Source organism: Pipistrellus kuhlii, unplaced genomic scaffold (assembly GCF_014108245.1).
Source record: "Pipistrellus kuhlii isolate mPipKuh1 unplaced genomic scaffold, mPipKuh1.p scaffold_m20_p_12, whole genome shotgun sequence".
Classification (NCBI taxonomy): Eukaryota; Metazoa; Chordata; class Mammalia; order Chiroptera; family Vespertilionidae; genus Pipistrellus; species Pipistrellus kuhlii.
The window spans coordinates 30,293,241-30,315,879 of record NW_023425427.1 but is presented as its reverse complement, the minus strand read 5'-3'; the positions used below and the strand labels follow the sequence as shown (position 1 = coordinate 30,315,879).

General features: G+C 45.4%; 1 protein-coding gene across 2 annotated transcripts in view; it reads left to right on the top strand.

Annotated features, from left to right (window-relative positions):
* Positions 1–494: 494 nt before the first annotated feature.
* Positions 495–22,639, top strand: part of MAMDC2 (MAM domain containing 2) — a 127,715-nt gene continuing 105,570 nt past the window's right edge. The window contains exons 1-2 of one of the 2 annotated variants that reach the window (XR_004987174.2): positions 495–955; positions 1,315–1,428. Coding sequence is in view for 1 of the 2 variants with exons in the window: in XM_036433840.2 (XP_036289733.1) it covers positions 922–955; positions 1,315–1,428 (148 nt within the window). In the remaining variant the exon portion in view is untranslated. The remainder of the gene's footprint in view (positions 956–1,314; positions 1,429–22,639) is intronic. The other variant, XM_036433840.2, reaches the window with a different exon arrangement.

Sequence of the window (22,639 nt, the reverse complement as noted above, 5' to 3'; positions counted from 1 at the left end):
TTTACTGGAAGAGAACAATTTTAAAGACCCACTTAAGTGCTCAAAGCAAATGGGTAGCTCATGGGTACCTCCCAGTAACCCCTTTCCCAGGAAACCCTGGTGCCCACGTCCCAATTTAGAAACCGTCTGTTCATTTATCATGGCTCTCTGGAGAGGAGGAATGCCCCATTCACTGGACAGAGGGAATGCAGAGCGCCAGGCATGCCAGACATTCCACTGCTAAAAACGGGGACCGACCAGGGGGTTGGTATTTCAAGGTTAGCGTTGCTTGGGCCACGAATGCTGAAAACCGGTGAGATGTGAAGCTATCCCACCGTCCAAGTTTCCAAAATTTCCTCTCGGTTTTCCCAGGAGGATCCCACGGTCTTCCATTCCGGGGAGAAGCAGTTAACATGAAGGCCAGCCCCTCGGGACTGCCATGCCAGATGCGGAGAGGCTGGCTGTCCCCAGAAATAAGCTGGCTCCCACCGCGCGGGGCGGGGCGGAGCGCCTCCTGGAAGGCCAGCCCGAGTGCAAGAGATCTGGTCCCAAACTTTGAAATCTTGCGCGGAGGCACTGCATCCCAACCTCTCCTTTCCCAGCCACTCCTGGCAAGCCTTTCAAAAAAAAAAGTGTGCAGTTGTCTCCTCCCCGCCCAGCCCGATCCTCGCCCAGGACCAGCTGTGCGTGCGGCGGGGACGCCGTCAGACCCGCGGCTGCAGCTGACCAAGCTGCGCTCTCCATTTGGGCACCTTCCGCTCTCCGCCCGGCTCTGGAAGCTCTTTGCAAAGTCGTGCAGCTTCTAAGTGCACGCCTGGCCTCTGGACTGCTCCCGCCCGGTCCCGGGCGCCCCCGCCTCCCACGCTCCCTTCCCCTGGGAGCAGCTCGTCCCAGCCGCTGGCAGCTTCCACCACTCTCCGGTCCTCCGCCCGCAGCGTGACCATGCTGGTAAGGGGCATCCTGCTGGCAGTGCAAGGTAAGGCCTGGACCCGGGGTGTGTGGATGTGTGTTTGGGGGAGCAGGGGACAGGGGACGCTCTCGTGACCCTCTCCCACTCCTGCTGCTCCCGTGGCCGGGCTCGCTGTCCTGGGCTGAGCCATCCAAAGGGCCCCTCCTGATACTTCTCCGCAGCGACTATCCCGCTCCCCTAGACAAGCCTGGGGTGGTGATGAGGGAGCTCGGAGGAGGTTCGCGCCCTGGAAGCACCAGTGAGGGAGTTCCTAGTGCATCCCCTCACCTGCCCCCTCCTGCACGCCCTCCCCTCACTTCCACCAGGTAGGTTTCCCTGGGCGCCCAGAGCTGGAGCCCGAACTGAAACTCGCTTTGTGCCCGCAGCCCTGCAGCTTGCCCGTGCCGTGGACCTGCCCGCCGGGTCCTGCGCCTTCGAAGAGAACACCTGTAGCTTTGACTCGGTGTTGGCGTTCCGGCCGTGGATTTTAAATGAGGAAGGTAAGGAGGCTCGGTGCCCCGGAGTGCCCGAGGTGAACTGCCCTGCTGCTTGGCTCTTTCACGTGGGAAATGCTATCTTGGGGTTAAATCCCCTTGGAAGGAAAAGTGTGCGTCATGGATCCTCCTTCCAAACCTCAGCTGTGCTGCCTAGATGGCCAAGGAAGAGATTGGGGGTGGAGCGGGTGTCCTTTGTTTACCTGGCCTAGGGTAGAAGCGCTGAGGTTTTGCCCCTCCCCTCCAGCACTTAATGGAAGGGTGAAGGGGGCACAGCTGATGGCTGTCACCCAGGGCATTTCATCCTCTCTGTCCTCTGAGGACACCTTTGCGAGCTGGGGAAGCTGGATGGGGCATTCTCTCTCCATCCTGCGGGAGCGGTTCCATAATCCTGTGATGAGACTTCTGTGTTTTGCTGCATGACATCATCATCATATTCCTGTTGTATTTATAATCCAGCTCTTGGCAAAAGAGGAAACCAAGTCCCTGACCTTGTGCCTGAGGCCACTAAGCTGGTGGGTGTTGGTCGTGGTCTCACCACTACATACCACTTGGGTTCTAGTGACAAAGTTTAAATGTGAACACTTCAGAGGTATCTTCTTTCCCTTCATTTAGTAAAAATAAGTAGTTCTCCAGTGCCCAAAGCAGACACTGGGAGTCTCTTCTCTTTCCTCTTTCCCTCACTGTGTCACTCCCTTTAGAAGATTGATGCCCCAGGACCATGGTCGGCAAACTGCGGCTCTCAGCCACATGTGATTCTTTGGCCCCTTGAGTGTGGCTCTTCCACAAAATACCACGGCCTGCGCGAGTCTATTTTGAAGAAGTGGCATTAGAAGAAGTTTAAGTTTAAAAAATTTGGCTCTCAAGAAATTTCAATTGTTGTCCTGTTGATATTTGGCTCTTTTGCTGACCACTGCCCAGGCCATTGGGACTGGGAAAGAGCCTTCTTTAAAAAACACTGCAGCATAAAGGAGGCCAGGTTACCTCCTTCCCCTTTCAAATTATCCTCAGGCCTCCGATCACCCAACCTGGAGGAGGGTGGAGTCCAGAACCTCTGGTTGGAACATAGGAACTGCCATTCACAATTGATTCTGCCCCAGGCTTCTATTTGGGGCTTTGCATACATTAGTGTCTCTGACACTCACAGGTGGGTGATGTTAGCCCCATTTTCACAGAAGGGAATCTTAGTCTTCGAATATTCAAATGGATGGTCCAAGTCACATGGCATTGGCCAGCTCTGACCTGGCTAATTAGGGGAGGGAACTGCTCAGTAGTAATCTGGGCCTAAGGTCAAAGAGCCACTTGTATGACCCTGAGAGTGAAAACCTTAAATATTGTGCCCTTGGCACCTCTCTAGTCCTGGCCCTCAGAAAAGGAAATGAGCATCACCCCTTAATCCAGGAGCCTCAATCCCTGAGGGACACCCCCCCACACACACCCCCTCCCCCATCCTCCGGCAGGCTGCGGCCTGGGTCAGTGGCAAGCCACAGCCCGCCCAAGTCCACAGCCTCGCAGGCCCACAGGAAATGCTCTCCGCTGAGTTGGCACCTCTGCACAGTGGCAGTTAAACCGAGCAAACAGGCAAATGCTTATAGGAAAAGGTGATTAAGGTTTAATAGTATAATGAAAGTACTGTTGCTTTCCCGTTTCCCTTCTTTCTAACTTCTAACGGTCACTGCTTTCTGGCTCAGTACTAGGGCTTCTGGTTTGGCTGGGGGAGTGAATTCATTCTCCTTCGAGCACTCCAGGTGGGGCAGGTTAGGCTTCCGTCTTTACAAGATGGTGTTTTTTCAAAGACCAGAGCTTGGACATAACAGTCCACTCCAGAGGGGTAAAGAGTTTGTTCAGTTGTGTGCCAGCTGCTGTGGCTGCCTGCTGAGAAGCCAGCGCTAAGAATTTCTGTTACAAACCCATTTCTAGGTAGGTGACATACAGATAATAAAATCGCCCTGGGCTGAAATTTGGCAAGCTGTTCACAAGTCTCTTTGCTAATTTCCTTCATCTGGTTGCAAAAACCCTTTGAGATGGATTCCATCTGCGCATTTGTATCCACCAAAGTAAAGTTGTAGGTTATAGAGAGACTTTTGCCCACAGTGTTTGGAACACAAATGGCATTTCTATATGTCCTTAGTCAGTAGGTTAATTTCCAATGGAAAGAACAATGCTAAAGGCCAGTGAAGGGAGGAATTGGAATTTCATCACAGGAGATTCAAATCTGGGGTGATTGTCTTAAAATATCTCCCCAGCTGCCCCAAATTATATTGGAGGTCCAACCCTTTAGTTTATTTCAAGTATTCGTTCTCTACACATCTCCGGTTACAATTCCAATGTCTCTAGTTCATGGCCATTTTAAAATATGCTTGATCTCCACTGGACACAGGATGGGCGGGTTTGGGCAGGGCAGTGTGCTGGCTTGGGTTGTGTACCACCATGGGGACACCCCAGGCACAGGGTGTGACACCAGTGCAGGGGACCAGCCCTGCAGTCCAGCCTCCTCTACTTTCTACTTTTGCCAATTGTGGCCTTGGTTCCCACCCACCCCCCTCTATTTTTATTTTTAAATATGTTTTATTGATTTTAGAGAGGAAGGGAGAGGGAGAGATAGAAACATCAATGATGAGAATCATTGATCGGCTGCCTCCTACACGCCCCCTACTGGGGACCGAGTCGGTAAATTAGGCATGTGTCCTGGGTGAGAATCCAACCTGGGACCCTTCAGTTCACAGGCTGACTCTCTCCATTGAGCCAATCTAGCTAGGGCCCCTCTATTTTTTATTTTTATTTATTTTATTTTATTTTTTGTAGAATTTTTTTTATCTTCCCAAACTTGTCAAGGCAAGTGAGATTGTGTCAGACTCAAATTTGAACTCGTTTCTGTGTTTTTAGTTTTGAATTAAATCCAGGAAAGAAGAGATCTATTTTATCCTATACAGATCTTTATTCATTTACTCCTTTACACAGTGGTCCTCAGCTGAAATCCAAGCCATTGATTCCGTTTGCGCATGTCAGCCGTTCCTCGGAGGATTCTTAGAGAACAGAAAGTTGACCTTTCTTCCAGAGTCACAATTCAAATTAGTCATCAGGTGGATGTTGGCTTCACTCTTGAGTTTTGGATATTTTGGCGCTTAGTACCTCTAACCTAACGCCCTCAGAGGAACTGAGGAAAGGGAGGGGTGAAATCCAAATCCAGGCACTGCTCTTTAATTGGGAGTTTCAAAAACAAAGCCACCCAAGTAGGGGAAGACAGATACTGAAATGTGTCAGGTTAAGAGAAGGTAGAAAAATAAAATTCAAAGCATTTTTTCTTTTTTTGTAGGGAAAGCATTTTTTATTTCTATAGCAGTGGGGGTCAGGAGTCGAGAAATTGCCTAATCCAGGAAGAGTTTGGATGATATCCTGGAGCAAGTGCTGATATCCGAGGCAGGACCTGGCTAGAGGTTTGGTATAACAAGGGGTGGGTGTGGGTGTGGGGGTGTGACCATGGCAGAGGTGCCCAAATCCCATTGCAAGCACATGCCTGTGTCTCTTTCTGACACCTCCTTTCTTCACCCAAACCCCTTCCTTCTGTCTTGAGGACACTTCCGGTCACTTGGCCATCTGAGTTTCAGTTCTGCACTCAGTCATGTGCCCATTATTATAAATAGTGATAATCTGCCTGATATTTCTTGAAGCCCAGCTAGAGCCAAAGTCTAGCAAGGGACCCAGGGTCCTTGCTGGAGCAGGAGGAGCCATCCTCCCTTCCTGCGGATTACAGCTCTCTTTTCCTAACCATGAGGGGCCCACTCTGCATCTCACCCTAAAATGAGGGGTTCACAGGGCAGTTCCTGCCCCCGGGCCTGCTTGAACCTGCATTTCCTCTGCTTATGGGTCTCCCGGTGCCCTCTCAGCAGAAACACAAACCCACGCTGTGTTGAGACGGGAGTGCAGCCCACATTCAGGGTGTCCCTTGGATGTCTCTCAGTGAGCCGGTCAAGGCGATAGTATCACCAGGCATTCTCCTGGCCGCCCTGGCTATGCTGCTGTTGAGTGTGGCTGTTGTGCCCTGTGCCTGAGCACAGCATTGAATCTGCTCTGGCTCTGCAAGGGCTCCTAGATCCTAGCAGTGGGCCTTAGGGGTTATCCAGTGCAATATCTTTATTTTATGGAGGAGCACACTGGGCCCAGACAGGTGTGCCAGTCATGGTCACAGCCCAGGCAATGGCAACCTCTCATTTCCTCTGTCCTTCACCAGTTCTTCCCTGCACTATCACTGCCTCATCCCAGTCTCCACTGGGTCCTGGGCCCTGGAGCTTTGTGTTAATTACAACAGTTTGGGAACTCTTCATAAGAGATATAGTTACAGTTCATACATGTGATAGAATAGGTTTCAAAGGTTTGGGCCTACCAGAGTCACACAACACTATGCTCTTGGTCATACAGTGAATTTATTCACTCTTCCAGATGTGTGGGTATCCCACCTGTCGGCAATCTTCAGCATATAGAAAAGGGTCTGGCATGTAGTAGGTGCTCAATAAAGATTTATTGAGTGAATTAATTTGCTGACTGAATAAATTAAGTATTGGGTGATTAAAAAGTCCTTATGCATGTTCATTTGTGCTCTTGGTTCTTCCTGTACCTTCAAAGGTAATTCCCCATCATGAAAAGCCATGTAAGCCTAGTGGTTAGTATAGCCTCTAAGCTAGACAGCTTGAATCCAGGCTCTGCCCTTTCATACTGTGTGGCATTCAACAAGTTATATATCCTTTCTGTCTCAGTTTCCTCATCTGAGATAATAAAAGTGCCTGTCTCATAAGATGGTTGTGAAGAATGAACACATTAATACATGTATCACATAGTGAGCACTTTAGATAGTAACATGTTATTATCCTTACTCGCACTAGATTTGTATTTTATCAATCATGATTTCTTCTAATTCAAACAGCTTTCCAGCACAGCTTCTGAGAAGCTACGCAGAGTCCCATTTTCTTTTGATTATAGTTTTGCCATTTGCTCTATTTTTAGCACCCACGAGCCTCTCAGGCCACCAACTTCTGTATGTTGACTGAGGTATGAAGATAAAGTATTAAAACCAAGTTCACATTTGGCTGATAGTCTCTCCAAATGACCGAACACCTTTTCTCCATAAATTCTTGGTTTGGGTCAGGAGTCCTTTGCATCCTGCCCCATCATTCCCCCACCCTCGGCTGCTCTTCCCTGCATATCCATCCACAGAGCTGGTGCCTCAGCATCAATCATGCTCCATGGTTGATGGTGCTGGTGCCCTCCATGATATGCCTAGCCAAACATCATCTCTCATCTCCTAAGCTCTTTGGCAGGTTCCTAACCCTTGGCCTCTCTGTCAGTCAGTCTAGGGTCTTGTGTTCTCTTGTCTGCACCCTCCACTTGGGATTTAAACTGCCTGGACTAGTCATATCTGCCTGCTCTGCTTTGCCTGACTGACTTCTCTGGCCCTAGGTCCTGTCTGGTCAAACTCCCTCTTATCAAGGCCAGCACCCAGTCTGAGTTCCTCCCTGCTCCGGTTAGAATTGCTCAGTAGGAAGCCACCACCAGCTCCTGGTCTAATCCCAACCTGGTGCCTGGGGGGGTTTCTCCTAATTGTAGAAATCAGCTGTGGTCACAATGTACGAGGAGGAGAATGTAATTTCTTGTCATAGGACTTCCTGCCTTCATTGCCATTTTCAATCTCTTAGCCTGCAGTTAGCATGTTTTGTGAGTCGCCTCTTGGGCTACAGCACTCATGAAAGGTCCTGGTTCTTAAAATAGCAGAATCTCTTTGGTAGGTCACCCAGCAGTAGACTCACTTTTCTTACAAACAGCATTTGGTTTTTAAGAATTTGAGTGAAATCCAGTTTTGTTCAGAAGGAATGAATATCTCAAAAAGTAGGGCCAGCAGGTGGTGGAACATGTTTTAGGCATCTTGGCCGGTCAATCCTGATTTTTATATCTGTCAGTTTTCCCACTGCAGATAGAAGGTAGTGCTTAACCCAGAAAAACATATTACAAGTGGTAAATGATAAGGTTATTTCAGGGCAAGAAACTTTCACTGTACATCAGAAATGTCTATTATATCCACTAAGCCATACCTAAGTAAGCAAAGCATACTGTCATACTTAATGTCAGCAAAGCACTCTCGACCAAAACTAAAAATGTACAAATAAATTCTTATACTTAAGCATTACGCTAGTAGTGCTTAACTTTGGACATTAAAAACACCTAAGTAGTTCTTTTAAAAGAGTCACATCCAGGCCCTCCACCAAGAGATTCTGATTAATTTGGCCCAAAATGGTGCCAGACTTGGCATTGTTCACACACACAAAAAAAACCAGTATGACAAATAAACTCCCTAGTTTTTCCAATATACAGCTGGGGTTGAGGACAGTGCCTTAGAATGATGGCCAACTCCCCACCCCTCCAGAAGTAAGAAAGAAGAAATGCCCTCTTGTCAAGGGATTGTTAAAAACGCCTTGATAATTATCAGTTACCCTCAGGGTAAAGTGCAAAATGCCAAGCGTGGCACTCAAGATGCTTCATGATTTGCCCCAAATTGTATTTCTACTCTGCCCTCTCATTAATTCCTAATGTTTGATTCACTCAACACACCCTTGATTTAAGGCCTCCTTACTCTAGTTGCATTGTTTTCAACACCTGCATTATTCTGCCCCATCTCAGCCTATTCAAATCCTATTCGTGCTTTAAGATCCAGCTCCTCATTGAAGCATTCCCCAAGTTGCCCAAGTCAATGAGCCTCTCCCTTCTCTTACTTCTCTGCCTTCCCTTATCTCCCTTATTGGTAAATCTTATTGGTGTCTCCTTATCGGAGTCCCCATGCCTTTACTTCATCACAGTGATGCATCTTTCAGAATAGGAACCACCTCCACCCCACCACACCTGACACAATATGTAGTGTCAACAAACACTTTGGATTTAATCAATGTCTAAAGCTCTTGAAAAGCCTTGACATTTTTTCCCTGTAGTGAAAGAAGTTGTGTTTGATAATCCTTCCTACCATAGGACTTCAGAGACTTTGGAGGCTAATTGTTGTAATTTCTAGATATAATGGTGAAGCAGTATTTCAGCTTGTCTCGCCAATATGTGGTCTTTTGTGGGCTGACATGCCATGGACAAATAGCCCTTGGGTTGTGAGGCTTGCCTGAGTCCCTTGATCCTCTGCCATCACAAACAGTCACAAAGCAACCTCGAGAGTGACACTGCTTGATCTGGAAAGCATTTTTGGCAACAGACTACTACACTTTGAACTAGCTTTTGAGAGCTGTTAGTTTCCAAGAACTCGAGTGTGAGGCCTCAGCAGTACCCACCTTGATGGGTAAAAGCCAGTGGAGATATTTGTCTACTCCTAAAAGAATCTCTTGCACACTCATGTGACTGATGCACAGACTAATGGATTGGGCTTGTGATTGAGTGAGATCGGCCAGGAGATTTGCTTTCTCTGTGAAAAAGTTAGTTGTGTTTTTGGGTATTCTGAGGCTAAGAATAAGATGATCAAGCAAAGCAAGTAGTACCGTGTCATAATTTCATAGACTCCAGAATGAATCATATCCTTTACAGAAAAAGCTCCCACTATTCAGTCTACCAACAAGCATTTGAGTGCTTGCTATCCATCAGGCACTATATTAGTAGTTGAAGTGAATAGGGAACAGGAAGTACATAGGTGGCCGTGGTCCCTGTCCTTGGTGGCAGCAGAAGACCAATAAGAGGAAACACAAATCAGTAATTACGGTGGGAGCACATGGAACTGTATGCTTCTCAAAGATCTTCACAGCAAACAGCACAAGTTGGCTGTTCCAGCAGAAAAAAGGAGTTTATGAGAAAGATGCCAGTTAGCTTTCAGAATCAATAGGCAGTCCAGAGAGCTATACATTGGGCAGTAATAAAGAGATGCAAAGTGTAGGCACGATCCTACTGGAGGAACCATTTGTGTAACTTTGCCGCTGGACATTTGTCACTGAACTGCTAGACCTCCTGTTCATTACCTTGCAGACAGTGAGTAGTATGTGGCCTGCTATCCAGACCAGCAGCTGTGAGGAGGGTTGATGTGAGGGGGATGAGAGTGGCACTGGGAAACTATCTAATAGTTAGGGGATTGACTATCCAGTGAGAGATGATGAGGACGTAAAACAGGACAGATGAAATAGGAGGGGTGAAAGGGAGGGAGTAAATAAAACACCCAAAGGGAACTAAATTGGCAGGATTTGGTGACTGATTAGGTGGGAGCAATGGTCAGTGAGTGGAGAGACTCCCAGATTTTTAATTTGAGTACCCGTTGGTTGCATGGTGCCAAACGTTGAGAAAATGTCAAATTTCTGTGATAGGAATAGTTCACAATGAGAAGTGTGAAGTAAAGCCTAATGAGATAGTTACACATAGCTTCCTACGCAGCCAGGGTTTGTGATGCACAGGTAGCCTTCATGGTACATGCCCCATACACTTATTATCATTTGTTAGGGTAGAAGATGTGTCCAGTTCTGAGTCGCCTGATAAACATCCAGGTGGAGGTGTCCAGCAGGCTTTTGATATAAGAATCTCAAGGTCAAATGCAATCGGTGGGACTATGGCTGCAGGAATCTTCAGCATAAAGACAGTGGTTGAGAAATTTTGAGCCAAGATAAGATCACCCAAGATGAATGTATAAAGTGATAACAGCAAGAGGTTGAGGGCGGAGCCTTATGCTCATGTTTAAGGATTAGACAGAGGATGGGACTGGTGGAATGAGAGAAACAGAAGGAACCGGACTTGTATGGGGAGAATTAGGAAAGTGCAGGGCCACAGCCCGAAAGCATGAGGAGTTGCAGAAGAAGGACGTGATCCATAGGATGCAGAGCAGCAGAGAGATGGACACTGTGAGCCTTGTTGGTTGGAAATGAATGAGGGCAGTTTCAGTGGGGTGATGAGGGCAAATGTAGACAGTTGGCAAGGAATTCTCAGCAAAGAAGTTTGGATGTTTTCCCTTAGAGAGAGGTTCAACCATATCTACAAAGAAACATGAGAAGAAGGGTTTCTGTTTTTATTTTGTTTTGCTTTGCTTTAAAAAAAATAAATTCTTTATTGTTGAAAGTATTACATATGTCTCCTCCTGCACCCCCATTGACCTCTCCCCGCCTGCTCCCACCCCCTAGCACATACCCTCACCCTCCTACTGTCTATGTCCATTGGTTATACTTACATGCATGCATACAAGTCCTTTGGTTGATCTCTTACCACCTCCCCCCTTGCTTTGCTTTTTAAGAAGGGGAGACTTGAGCTTGTTCATAAAGTGAGGGAAAGGGACCTGTAAAGAAAGAAGACTTAGTAGAGAAGAGGGCTTCCTCATGCACTCTGTCTTAGACCCAATTTCCACACTGGCAATTCAGAAACCCCTAGAACATGCAAATTTCTTTGTCCACATAACCCAAGAGCCCTGCCCAAAGTGGTTCAGTAATACTTGAGTGTCATACAGATGGCCAAGAGACATATGAAAAAAATGCTCAAAGTCACTGGTCATCAGAGAGATGAAAATTAAAATGACAATGAGGTATCACCTTACACCTTTAAGAATGGCTATTATCAACAAATCAACAAATGACAAGGGCTGGCGAGGATGTGGAGAAAAGGGAACCCTAGTACACTGCTGGTGGGAATGCAGCCTGGTGCAGCTATTATGGAAAATTAAGGGCCCAGTGCATGAATTTGTGCACCTTGAAAGGTACTGTGGGCCATGAGGCTAGGGGGGTGTGGAGTGGGGGGAGGTTGGGGAGAATGGGGGAGGTGCGCACATCCTCTTGCCCCGCCTGGCCCCTCCCATTGTGTCCCCCAGCCTTCTGTCAGCTGGCAGCCCAGCTTCTGCCACTGCTCCCACACATTGATGGTGCCAAACCCACTCGCACCCACTGACAGTGCAGAGCAATTAGGGCTGGCACCAGCAGCAGGTGCAAGTGCCTGGTGGGACTATGGTGCATGGGAGCAAAGTATTTTCAGTAACCACCAGAGGCTCGCCCTGGTGACAGTGACTGGCGCCCACTTTGGTCTGGCACCCCTACTCACCTGCTCCACCATGCAGTGGCCGATGCCCACCATGTTCTGCACTCTGCCGCCTGCTGCCAACACCCACCATGTTCTGTGTGCACCCCCTTGTGGTCAGTGCACATCATAGTGACCAGTTGTTCAGTTTTTCTGCCATTTGGTCTATTTGCTTACTAGGGTTTTATATATATAGATAGTATGGGATGGCCTTAAAAAATTCAATATGGTCTGCCATTTGACCCAGTGATCCCATTTCTAGGAATATATCCTAAGAAACATGAAACAGAAAGAATGTATGAATACAATCAGAAAGAATGTATGCATCCCTGTGTTCATTGCAGCACAATTTACAATAGCTAAAATCTGAAAACAGCCCAAGTGCCCATCAGTAAACGAGTAGATAAAAAGATGTGGTACATTTATACCATGGAATAGTATACAGCAGTAAGATAGAAGGGCTTCCTACCTTGTGAGATAGCATGGAAGTACCTAGAGAGTATTATGCTAAGTGAAATAAGCCAGTCATAGAAATGCAAGTATCACATGACTTCACTCGAATGTGGAATCTAATGAACAAAATAAACTGATGAATGAAAATAGATCTAGAGTCATAGAAGCATGGAGCAGACTGTAGAATCTCAGAGGGAAGGCGGGAGAGGGTGGATGGAAACTGGTTATCCAAAGATCTTGTCTGCATGTATGCATAACCCATGGACACAGACAATAGGGTGGTGAAGCCTGGAGTGGGAGGCAGAGGCAGGCTAGCGGGGGTTGATGGAGGGGAAAAAAACACTTGAGTGTCAACCTCAAAATGTTCAAAATTTTATTTCTACTATAAATGCAGAAGATGTGGGAGATTGGGCTGAATCTGTGGTAATTATGATACATCCTGGAACATAGTTATTAAAAAACCCCTATAAGTTCTAGGAGAATGTTTGGGGTATAAGGAAATTTTAATAGCATTTTTTCTTATAGGAATAGTTCCCAATGAGAAATGTGAAGTGAAAACTAATGAAATAGTTGAATAATTCCTGCACAGCCAGGGTCTGTGAGCCACAAGTAGCATTTTTTATTTTTATTATTTATTATTTATTTATTTATTTTGTGATAATCTTTTCATTTATTATTTCCACCAGAATGAGTAAACACTTGGAGTTCACAATGAATGAGCTTCAACTACTGTAAAAGATGAATCAAACTTTGGAAATATCAATGATAACTTAGGGTAATATCTAAGAACGTGCTTGAAACACAAGGAATACATCAACAAAGAGCCTTAATATTGGTTACATAATGTTTAAATGCAGGGAACAAGTAGCATTTTTTAAATGTTTTTATTGATTTCAGAGAAGAAAGGAGAGGGAAGAGAGATAGGAATATCAATGATGAGAGAAAATCATTGATCGGCTGCCTCCTGCACCCCCCTACTGGGGATTGAGTCCGCAATCCGGGCATGTGCCCTTGACTGGAATTGAACCTGGGACCTTTGAGTCTGCAAGCCCACGCTCTATCCACTGAGCCAAACCAGCCAGGGCCACAGGTAGCCTTTTATGGTGCCTGCCACCTATGTGTATTATCATCATGTTTAACCTTCACAGTGGTCCTGGAGGTGGTTACTCTCAGCATATATATATATATTTTTTATTGAATTTTTACAGAGAGGAAGAGAGAGGGATAGAAAGTTAGAAACATCAATGAGAGAGAAACATTGACCAGCTGCCTCCTGCACACTACCTACTGGGGATGTGCCCGAAACCAAGGTACATGCCCTTGACTGAAATCGAACCTGGGATCCTTCAGCCCACAGACTGACGCTCTATCCACTGAGCCAAACCAGCTTTGGCTACTCCCAGCATTTTATAGATGAGGAAGGATGAGACACACAGAGATGAAGACAACATGCTCCAGGCAACTCGGAGTCAGGGTTTCCACCCAAGCCCACCTGGCTTCAAAGACTTGAGCTGCACTTGGCCGTAGACTCCCTCTTAACAGTGAGCAGGATGACCCTTTTGTTACTTCCAGAGGTCAACACCAAGGAAGGCAGATCTGCAAGATTTATGCCACTGTAGGGTTAGTGAGAACCCGCTGCCAAATATTTGATGTCCCAACACTCCAGCTCCTTCCCTGAGTTCTAGGCCTCGGCTGCAACTGATGTGTCTCCATGTGGTGCTGAGCCTTGGGAATCAAACAGGCATCACACACAGGCGAGGCAATGTAATTTTACTTATTTTTTTCCATAACAGATTAAAGTTTACTCTTGGAAACCTTTGAAGGATTCTCTTCTCAGTTCTCAGTGTAATTTTGGCAGAGTACTTCAGGGAAAATTTACAGTTTGACCTAACATACTTTGGCAGTCTTCAGGGATACTCCTAAACTTCGAATTCATCCATTCTTACTGTGAACGAATTAAAAGAGAACTGAGATAAATGTGTTTTTGCAAGCTGGTTGCCCTATTAGACAAGCATTGCGGTACTTCTTTATTGTTACTCTTAACAGAATGGCAATATTGCTATACAGCAAAGAGATATGTAACTTAGCTCGATGCTGGGAGGAATTTCCAGTCCTTATTTGAAAAACTTTTGCCTGGCTGCCAAGGAGAGCTGAAGTGTTACTTGGGGCCATGCTTATAATGAAAATGACTTTAATATGCTTTAACTCCACTGTAAAACTGCCTTCTTTGCTTACCAATATTTTCTGACTAAGACCATTTACTCTGAAACTATAACTTAAAGCCTTTAACTATAACTTATAACTTCTACAGATTTCTTCTATTTTGTGACTTCATTAAAAATTAAGGATAATAGACTGTTGGGGAATTTTCTTTTTAAAGTCTGCATTGACCCTGCATTAGCCAATTTAACAATATAAGCTTTATGGAAACTCTGGTTTTCCATTACAAATTTTGAAAATCTGGAATTAGCTTCTGAATGATATCATTGTTTCTGCAAACTTTTTTTCCTTTTCCACAGATTCTGATGAAGAAAATGTGAGTTGAACATGGGTATCTTTTTGTTATTATTATTATTTTTTTTTAAAGAATCAACATGGAAGAGCAGATTCCTTTTGAACTCACATATAACACTTAGAAATAACTGGGGGGTGGGGGGGGGGACCCAAAATATTCTGGGTTGTATAGTATTAGCCCTACCGATTTCCATCTTTATTGTCAACATAAAAACTGAACAAAGTATCTACACATAGTTCTCTACTAAATGTGGTCTAATAAAAGAGAACTACTGTCAGAGTTGGCTCATTCTCAATCTTGGGCTTGTGGACTGGGACTTATCTGCTCTCCATGCACAGATGCTTTAAATAGTATTACATTCAAAAGGAAATTCTGTTAAATATAGAACACAAATCTCAAGTGTTTAGATCACCCCCCACTTAAAGAACATATCAATAATTACCAACAATGTCCTGCTCAAGTTTCATCCAAGTGGCCTTGTAGTTTGTCAAGCAGGCTGTTGAGCCATTTTGGAGAGAGGAGGAGGGTGGCCATTTTGTGTAACAGTTGAAACAGCTGAAATGCTGAGACGTTTCTCCGTCCCTCCGCACATCCCTCCAGCCTCTTGCCTCTCCACAACCCAGCTACTCACAACAGAAACTGCTCGAAGATGAAAAGGGTGCAGAATGGTTTATATTTTTCATTAACTCCATTTATTCCTCGTTTTGATTATCAGGAAGTCATTCGTACTTTCCTGACTGTATTCCTGTCATAAAATAAGTTTGGAGACATTTATGAGCGATCTCTTGCTGTGCATAATATTAGCTTAGTAGTCTAAGAATTCTTAGAAAATGTAACAGGTTTTGGAAAAAGATAATATTCACCATCATTCTCTCCAGATGGGCAGTGAATCACGGTCATGCACCAAAGATGCTGCGTTTGAGACTCATGACTGAAGAACTTTTCCTTGGAAACGTTTGCTAAGGGGAAAAGGCCGCAGGGGGAACCGCAGGGGTTCTGTTTCCGTCTCCTTTTGGTCTCCATCACCAGCCGCCAGGTGCATCTCAGAATGACATGCCATCCAAGTGCCCTCCGCTAGGAGCAAAGGCTGACGCCTGGCATGTTTCATTTAAATATTTCAAGAATAGACACATCAGTAATCATGTTTTATGTTCTTCCTTTTATTGTTGTTTTTTAATGAATCAAGATCTCATTTCAGATCTGGATTTTAAAGATCTCATAATAACTAACTCTTATGGAGCGATTTCTCTCATCTGCATACTGTTCTGGGTGTATGATGTTACCGTATTAACTAATTTAATACTCAGCAGTCTAGTGAGGTGATCTATCTTCATCCTCATTTGGGAATTAAGGAAGGCGAGACCTGAAGAGCTAGGTCACAGGGGTCCTAGGAGGCAGGACTGCCTTTTGTAAGAGGTTTCTGCCTCCCATCCATGTTCTGGAAGGACGGGCGGCAGTCCATTTGCTAGGCCTGGAGCCCTCCGCCCCCACCTTCTCATAGCTGTCTCCTCCTCCTCCTCCTCCTCCTCCTCCTCCTCCTCGTCTTCCTCATTCCAGGCTCTGCTGAAATGGTACCTCCTTTCCTGAACGGTTTGACCTTTCTCATGGTCACTACCATTTGGCCCACGTTTCATTCTCCCCATGCATATTAGCTCTCTGGTACTTTTGTCTGTTTGTGTAAGTGGGTGTTTATGGTCTGTCTCCTCTGTTAAACTGTGAGCTTCATGAGAACAAGGGCCCGCCCCCATGTGCCACGGAGGGCTCTCCCGGGTCCAGCACAGTGTCCGCGCCTGACAGACACAGTCAGTGTTGAAAGGACAGACGACTAAATCCTAGTCCCTGTGGTGATGCTGACCTCCAAACATATGAAGGCCGACACATTGTTACATGAAAACAAATACCAGAGGAGCTCAAGCATCACACAGTCGTTCTGTGCCCGTGTTGCGTCTCCCCAGGGGCGGGTGGGGGTGGGGGCAGGAGCATCAGACAGGAACGGTGCATCTTCCAGTCATGCTTTGGTCCTGCTGGTAGGTGTGCCAGCTCTCCCTCTGTCTGCTGGTGTAAGCGAGCGGTCCGCTGGGGTAGCAGAGACTCAGGACTATAAAGCCGAACTTTTGGAGGAAAGAGGCACCCCTGCTACTGTGGCTACAGGGACTGGGCCACGGAGTCTGCTTTCCTACAGGCGTGGCCTTCTTCATGGGAGCACAGGTGTTGTTTCTGGGGTTCCACATGTTGAAAAGCATGAGCAGTTTCCATCAGAATAAATCTTTCTACTGCTTAGGTATAATCTACCTAGACAGGCCCAATCTGGAAAGACTTAGCAGTTTTTAGCAAGAACATGTTGTTCATTCATTCAACACATATCTACTGAGGACCTCCATATCCCAGGTGATGGGCATTCCACCGTGAACAAACTAATAGTCTCTCTCTACGAACTTGTGTGTGGAGAGTGGGTTAAGCGAAATGATGTAGCAAACAACAGTATGGCGTGACAGGTGGTATACGTGTGATGCAGAGAAATAGACAGAGGGGCCAGGCTGTTTGGCTCAGGTGGGCAGGGAAAGAATCTTTGGAGAGGAAACGTTTGACCAGAGGCTGGGATGAGAGGGAGGAGGAGTGCTGTACAGGATGTGTTGGGGATGGCAGGGAAGTCAGTGTGGTTGTAGCCGAGTGAGAGAGGTGACACTGGGAGGAGAAGAAGTCCCTGGGCCAGATGGAGTCAGCCCGGTGCAGGCCATGAGAAGCCCTTTGGACATGGTTCTGAGAGATTGGAAGCCTCTGGCAGTCTTGAGCCAACAGTGACCTGATATGACTTCTGTTTTGAAAAGGTCACTCTGACTTCCGTGTGTAGAAGGACTAGTGCTTTCAGCCTTGGGAACCCAGCAGACAGGTATAGCCCTGCCCTTGAGGAGCTTAATATTTGGTGGGAAATCTTGGCAATGAACACAAAGAAATAAAGTCAAATTCGGGTACATTATGAATAAAATGAAAAGAGGGTGGTGGGAGAGGAAGAGAGATGGGACTGATTCTTAGTGGTTGGAGAGCTTCTCTGGAGAGTTGACATTGAACTGAGAATACAGTGAGGAGGAAGAGCAGCCATCCACCAATGAGCCAGAGTGGAGAGTATTGCAGGTGGGCAGTTAGGCAGTGCAAAGGCCCTGAGGTAGGGATGAGCTGCCTGTGATGGAGAAACAACAGCAAGGCCAGAGTGGCCAGAGCATAGTGCGCTAAGGAGAGAGGTTGAGAGGCAGACAGGACCAGGCATGGGGAGATGTTCAGGCCATGGTGAGGACTTCGTTTTTTAATCTAGCTAAAATGGGCAGCCATTGAAGGGATTTAAGTATGAATTCTATTTCAAAGGATCACCCTGCTGCTTTGTGGAGCATAAATTTGAACAGGAGTTCTGTGTGGAATTTCTTTTCAGACCTGGCGTATGAAAACTTATTCCAAAAAGACCTGCTAGCCTGGCTGACGTGGCTCAGCGGTTGAGCATCGACCTATGAACGGGAAGGTCTGGATTTGATTCCTGCTCAGAGTACATGTCCCAGTTGCGGGCTCCATCCCCAGTGATGGGTGTGCAGGAGGTGGCTAATCAGTGATTCTCTCTCATCATTTATGTTTCTATCTCTCTCCCCCTCTCCTCGCCTCACTGAAATCAATAAAAATATGTTTTTTAAAAAAAAACATACTAATAAATACTTCATTTTAAGAAAGAATAGAAGAGTGAACGAAGCTGGAAGTTAGAAAACAAGCCTTTGCAGTAATGTAGGCAAGAGATTATTGTGGTTTTGATTCTGGTAGAGATTGTGGACTTGAAGAATGGATTTGAGATACATTCTGGATGTAAGCCAAAAGGATTTACTAATGGGTGTGGGAAGTAAGGAGAATCAAGAATGATTTCTAGGTAATTGATTCGGATAACTGGATGGATAGTGGTGCCATTTGAGGGATGGAGAAGACTGGGAGAGGAACAGAGGAGGGGGGGCCATTGTGGGAGCAGGGAAACCCAGTGTTCTGATTTGACATGCTACATGTGAGGCCCTCAATAGAATTTTAAATGAAAATGTTCAGTAGAGGACTTAATATAGGTGTCTGGAGTTCAGAATAGATGTCTGGGGGTGAGAGATAAATTTGGGGATTATTAGCAGGCAACTAGTATTTAATGCCCAGGTCTGGCTGATCAGCCTGGTAGATAGTATAGATAAAGAAGGGAGAGAGGATAGCAGTACAAACCCTGGGGACATTCCAGGGGTTAGAGTGGAGGAAGAGGACTGACATGAGATGGCCAGGTAGGTAGAAGGCAAGTCAAGACCCAAGAGTGCTGTAGAAGCCAAAAGAACAGAGTGTATTCAGGTGGGAGTGCCCATCTATGTTGAATGCAGCTGAGAAATAAGATAAAGACAAAGAGAAACCATTGGATTTAGCAACATAAAGATTTTTGGTGATTTTGGCAAGAAAAGAGCATTTTGAGCAGTTTCCCTTTGGCTGAGGGAGTCGTTTCATGACTCTCCATGAAGTCATTTGTGAATGTTTATCTCTAGGAGCACAAAGTCATATGCCAATGTCCTTCTGCTGCTGAGCAGACTGAAAACGGTTGCATTTTGGGGCATAGACTTAACCAATGTTTTTTGTATTCTCTGTTTCAGTAAAAACGTACCAGAGTCCAATTTCTTTTCTTGTATTTACTGCCTTGTTGTTTTTTTGTGTGTGTTTTTGTTTGTTTGTTTGTTTATTACTTTTGAAATGTTTGAAATCATAGTCTGGTCCAGATGGAGAGATGTTGGCTATCATCCTTACAATCTATTCATTTCTGTGGATGAGGAGACAAAAGCCTGGGAACGTAGTTATAAAGACAGGCTAAAGTGCAGGAATCTTGTAACTATATCATATTGAGGGTTGATTATTCTTTCCCTCATCCCAAAATATATTCCCTTGAATAAGAAGTATGGTCCCAGGTAGCTTGAAGTAAAGGGGTTCTACCTTCCAGACTGCTTCTGGTCTGAGACTATACCTGTAAGATGGAATCAGCTTCCTAGATTAGGTAATTTTTTTAGGCTGTTACATAAGACACTATTTGTTGATAAAGGTCTGAAAACCCACATCCCTCATTGATGGCTTGCTCAGACACAGCCTCCAGCAGATTACCACGCATCTACCAACATTCATTTCTTGTGGTTGTGCAATGAAACCTATTTGCCTTACACGCTTTAGAAAGAAAGTGCTCATGCCCCTAGTCTCAGCGAGCTTAGAACATACAGGGCAGAATCTGTACATAGAGCAAAAGAGTCATAGATTCAGAGGGCTTTGATCCGACTAGATGTTCAGGTGGTCCTCGGGGCTAGTCATTGCCTGATGTTGTCTTTATCTAAAGATAAAATCTTTCTGTTTGAAAAGTGATACAAGTGTGCCGAAATCGTTTTTGGCTCAGTGGATAGAGCGTCTGCCTGTGGACTGAGGATCCCAGGTTCGATTCCGGTCATGGGCATGTACCTTGGTTGCGGGCACATTGCCAGTGGGGGCTGTGCAGGAGGCAGCTGATCGATGTTTCTCTCTCAGTGTTTCTAGCTCTCTCCTCCTCTCCGTAAAAAAATCAATAAAATATATATTTTTTAAAAGTGATATAAGTGGAAAAGTCCAATGGGAGACAAGCTCTTCTAGATAACTTAAGAAAATGGCATTGTTTATGAGAAAATCACCTTTTAGACTCTTTTCGTGGCTCTAATAGACCTGCCTGGCTGTGTGGCTCATCAGTATGGTGTTACCATGGCAATAGCTCCTCAGCAAGAAGTTGGATCAGAGAACCAGATCTCAACCCATCACCGTGCATAGTCACACTGTCTCATCTGGGATCTGAATGTGCTGAACTATGTGGTCTGACATAGTTCAGGGTTTGCCCTAGGTCTCATTTTCAGCATCTATAAAATGAGGAGAGTTCCCATAAAGAGTGCTGTGCGCTCACATGAACTGCTTGAGTGGATGCACATTATAATCTGGAAGGCACTGTGCAACTGGGAGCCATTACAAAACTTACAAAGTGAATTCGGAGCTGAGTTAAGCTTGACAGTTTGACATCTTAAAAGTATGAGAGACTATAAACCTAAGGAAAATATTTATTTTAGTTGACTTGTGAATTAGGCAAAGGGCTGTTTTATGACTATTTGGGGCACACATGCTACTTCTAAAGGGCACAACAATGACCCAGTATCTAGGGCAGCCTGTATTCCAAGGCCCGCCTGGAGCTTTGGATCAGGCTAAACAGCACTAAGTGTGCATCTCTTCTGCAGAGTGCGGAGCTGTGGACTGGGTAGGATTTGGATGGAGACAGCGATCTTTTCCTCAAGAGGTTTCAAGCCAATAGAGAAAAGGAGGCAAACGTCCAAATCCCAGGACAGAACGTAATGTGTGTAGCAGGAGAGCTACGAAGGTCTTACAATGTCCAAAGAGTGGAGGAGATTAGGGGAGGAGGGGTGGGGGAAGAGGTTTCTTAAAGAGGTAGAATTTACAATTTGCCTCATTCAATGGGTAGGATTCTGAGGTAGTTTACACATTTTATTCCAGATAAAGAATGGTCCAATATGCCCTAGCCAGTTTGGCTCAGTGAGTAGAGAGCGTTGGCCTGTGGACTGAAGGGTTCCGGGTTTGATTCCGATCACAGGCAGGTATTTCAGTTGCAGGTTCCTCTCAGCCCAGGCAACCAATCAATGTGTTTCTCCCACATCAATACAGTATTTCTCTCTGTCTTTCCCTCTCTCCACTCTCTTTAAAAATCAATGAGAAAATATCCTCAGTAAGGATTAAAAAAAAACGAACAAAATAAAATAAGACAGAGTGATCCAATGTGATTGGAGCTAGGGTCAAAGTGAGAACATTATCATCGCTAAGAACTTGTTGAGTGTTTGCTGCCTACTACCATGTTTCCCCGAAAATAAGACATCCTCCGAAAATAAGACCTACTGCATAGAAAGATAAGACATGTTCTGAAAATAAGACCTAGCACAACTTTGGGAGAAAAAATTAATATAAGACACTGTCTTATTTTCGGGGAAACAGGAGTAAGATTGTCCTAAAGGATTATTGATGCCATTGTATAGATGGGCAAAGTGGGACACAGAGATGCTGTCCTCCAGGTCACCCAGCTAGTAAGTAAGGGGCAAGAGTTGAACTGAGTGTTACTCAAGAGTCAGTACTTTAAAGCCATGTGCTATGTTGCATTCCCAGGGTCTAAGAAGTAAGAGCTGCGATAAGATGAATTTCTCCTTTGGGACTGGAGTACACTTCTGTGGAGATGTTAAGGAGCAAATACCAGTGTTCTCTTAATTCAATAAACCAGTGTTCCCCCAAACAGGCTACCAGTGAGAGAGTAGGTATTTCTGATAATATTGTATATTGACCACCAATTTTTTTTAAGTTATCAATTTTAATATGTATTAGAAAATCTACATTTCTCATATCAAAACCTTGAACTTGGAAATTTTAGCATAAGATGCTGCTACATGTTGAAATGTGTGTCAAATTAATTAAAACTTTAGTAAAGAAATTTGTTAAAGAAAAATGAAATCATAGTACATTTGGAATAAAAATTTGTCAAATACCGTGAAAGTAGCGCTTGAAAGCCTACGTTTTAGAATGTACCAGATGGGTAATGGAAAGCAATAATGTTGGTTAGAAAAGGGAGGTGCATGTTCAGACAAGGAAAATTAATCTTGTCTCAACATTTAGGAGGGATTAGGGGGTTCTGCAGGAAGAGAGGTATGGACTGTTTTAGTCAATGTTCAACCGAGAAAACAGAAGTCCCTTTAAGTCTTTGTAACAAGGTGATTTAGTGGAGAAAATGCACAGGTCGTGTAGGTGATGGAAGAAATGAGGAGCCAGAGTGGGTATACTGAGGCAGCCAGGACGCTGCTTGTGCCTCTAGGGAAAAGGTCATGTTGGAGCCCAGGTGCGAAAGGCACTGGCAAAAGCAGGATCACACTGGAGCTGTGGAGTCATGCTGGAGACATGCAGTTGCTATTACAGCAGAGAGGGGTGGGAAGAAATAGTCAAGCTTCTCCTCTATCCAGCTCCCAAAAACTCTTCCTCCAGCACCTCCCATTGTCTGAACCCCACCTAGGAAATGCAGTCCCCTGAAATGCAGAGCAGGGAAGGGGAATGGGGGGGGGCAACATATAGATCTGAGCCAGAGGCCCCCCGCCAGTCCTGTGCCTCTAGCCCTATCTGCTTACAAGTAAGTACGGA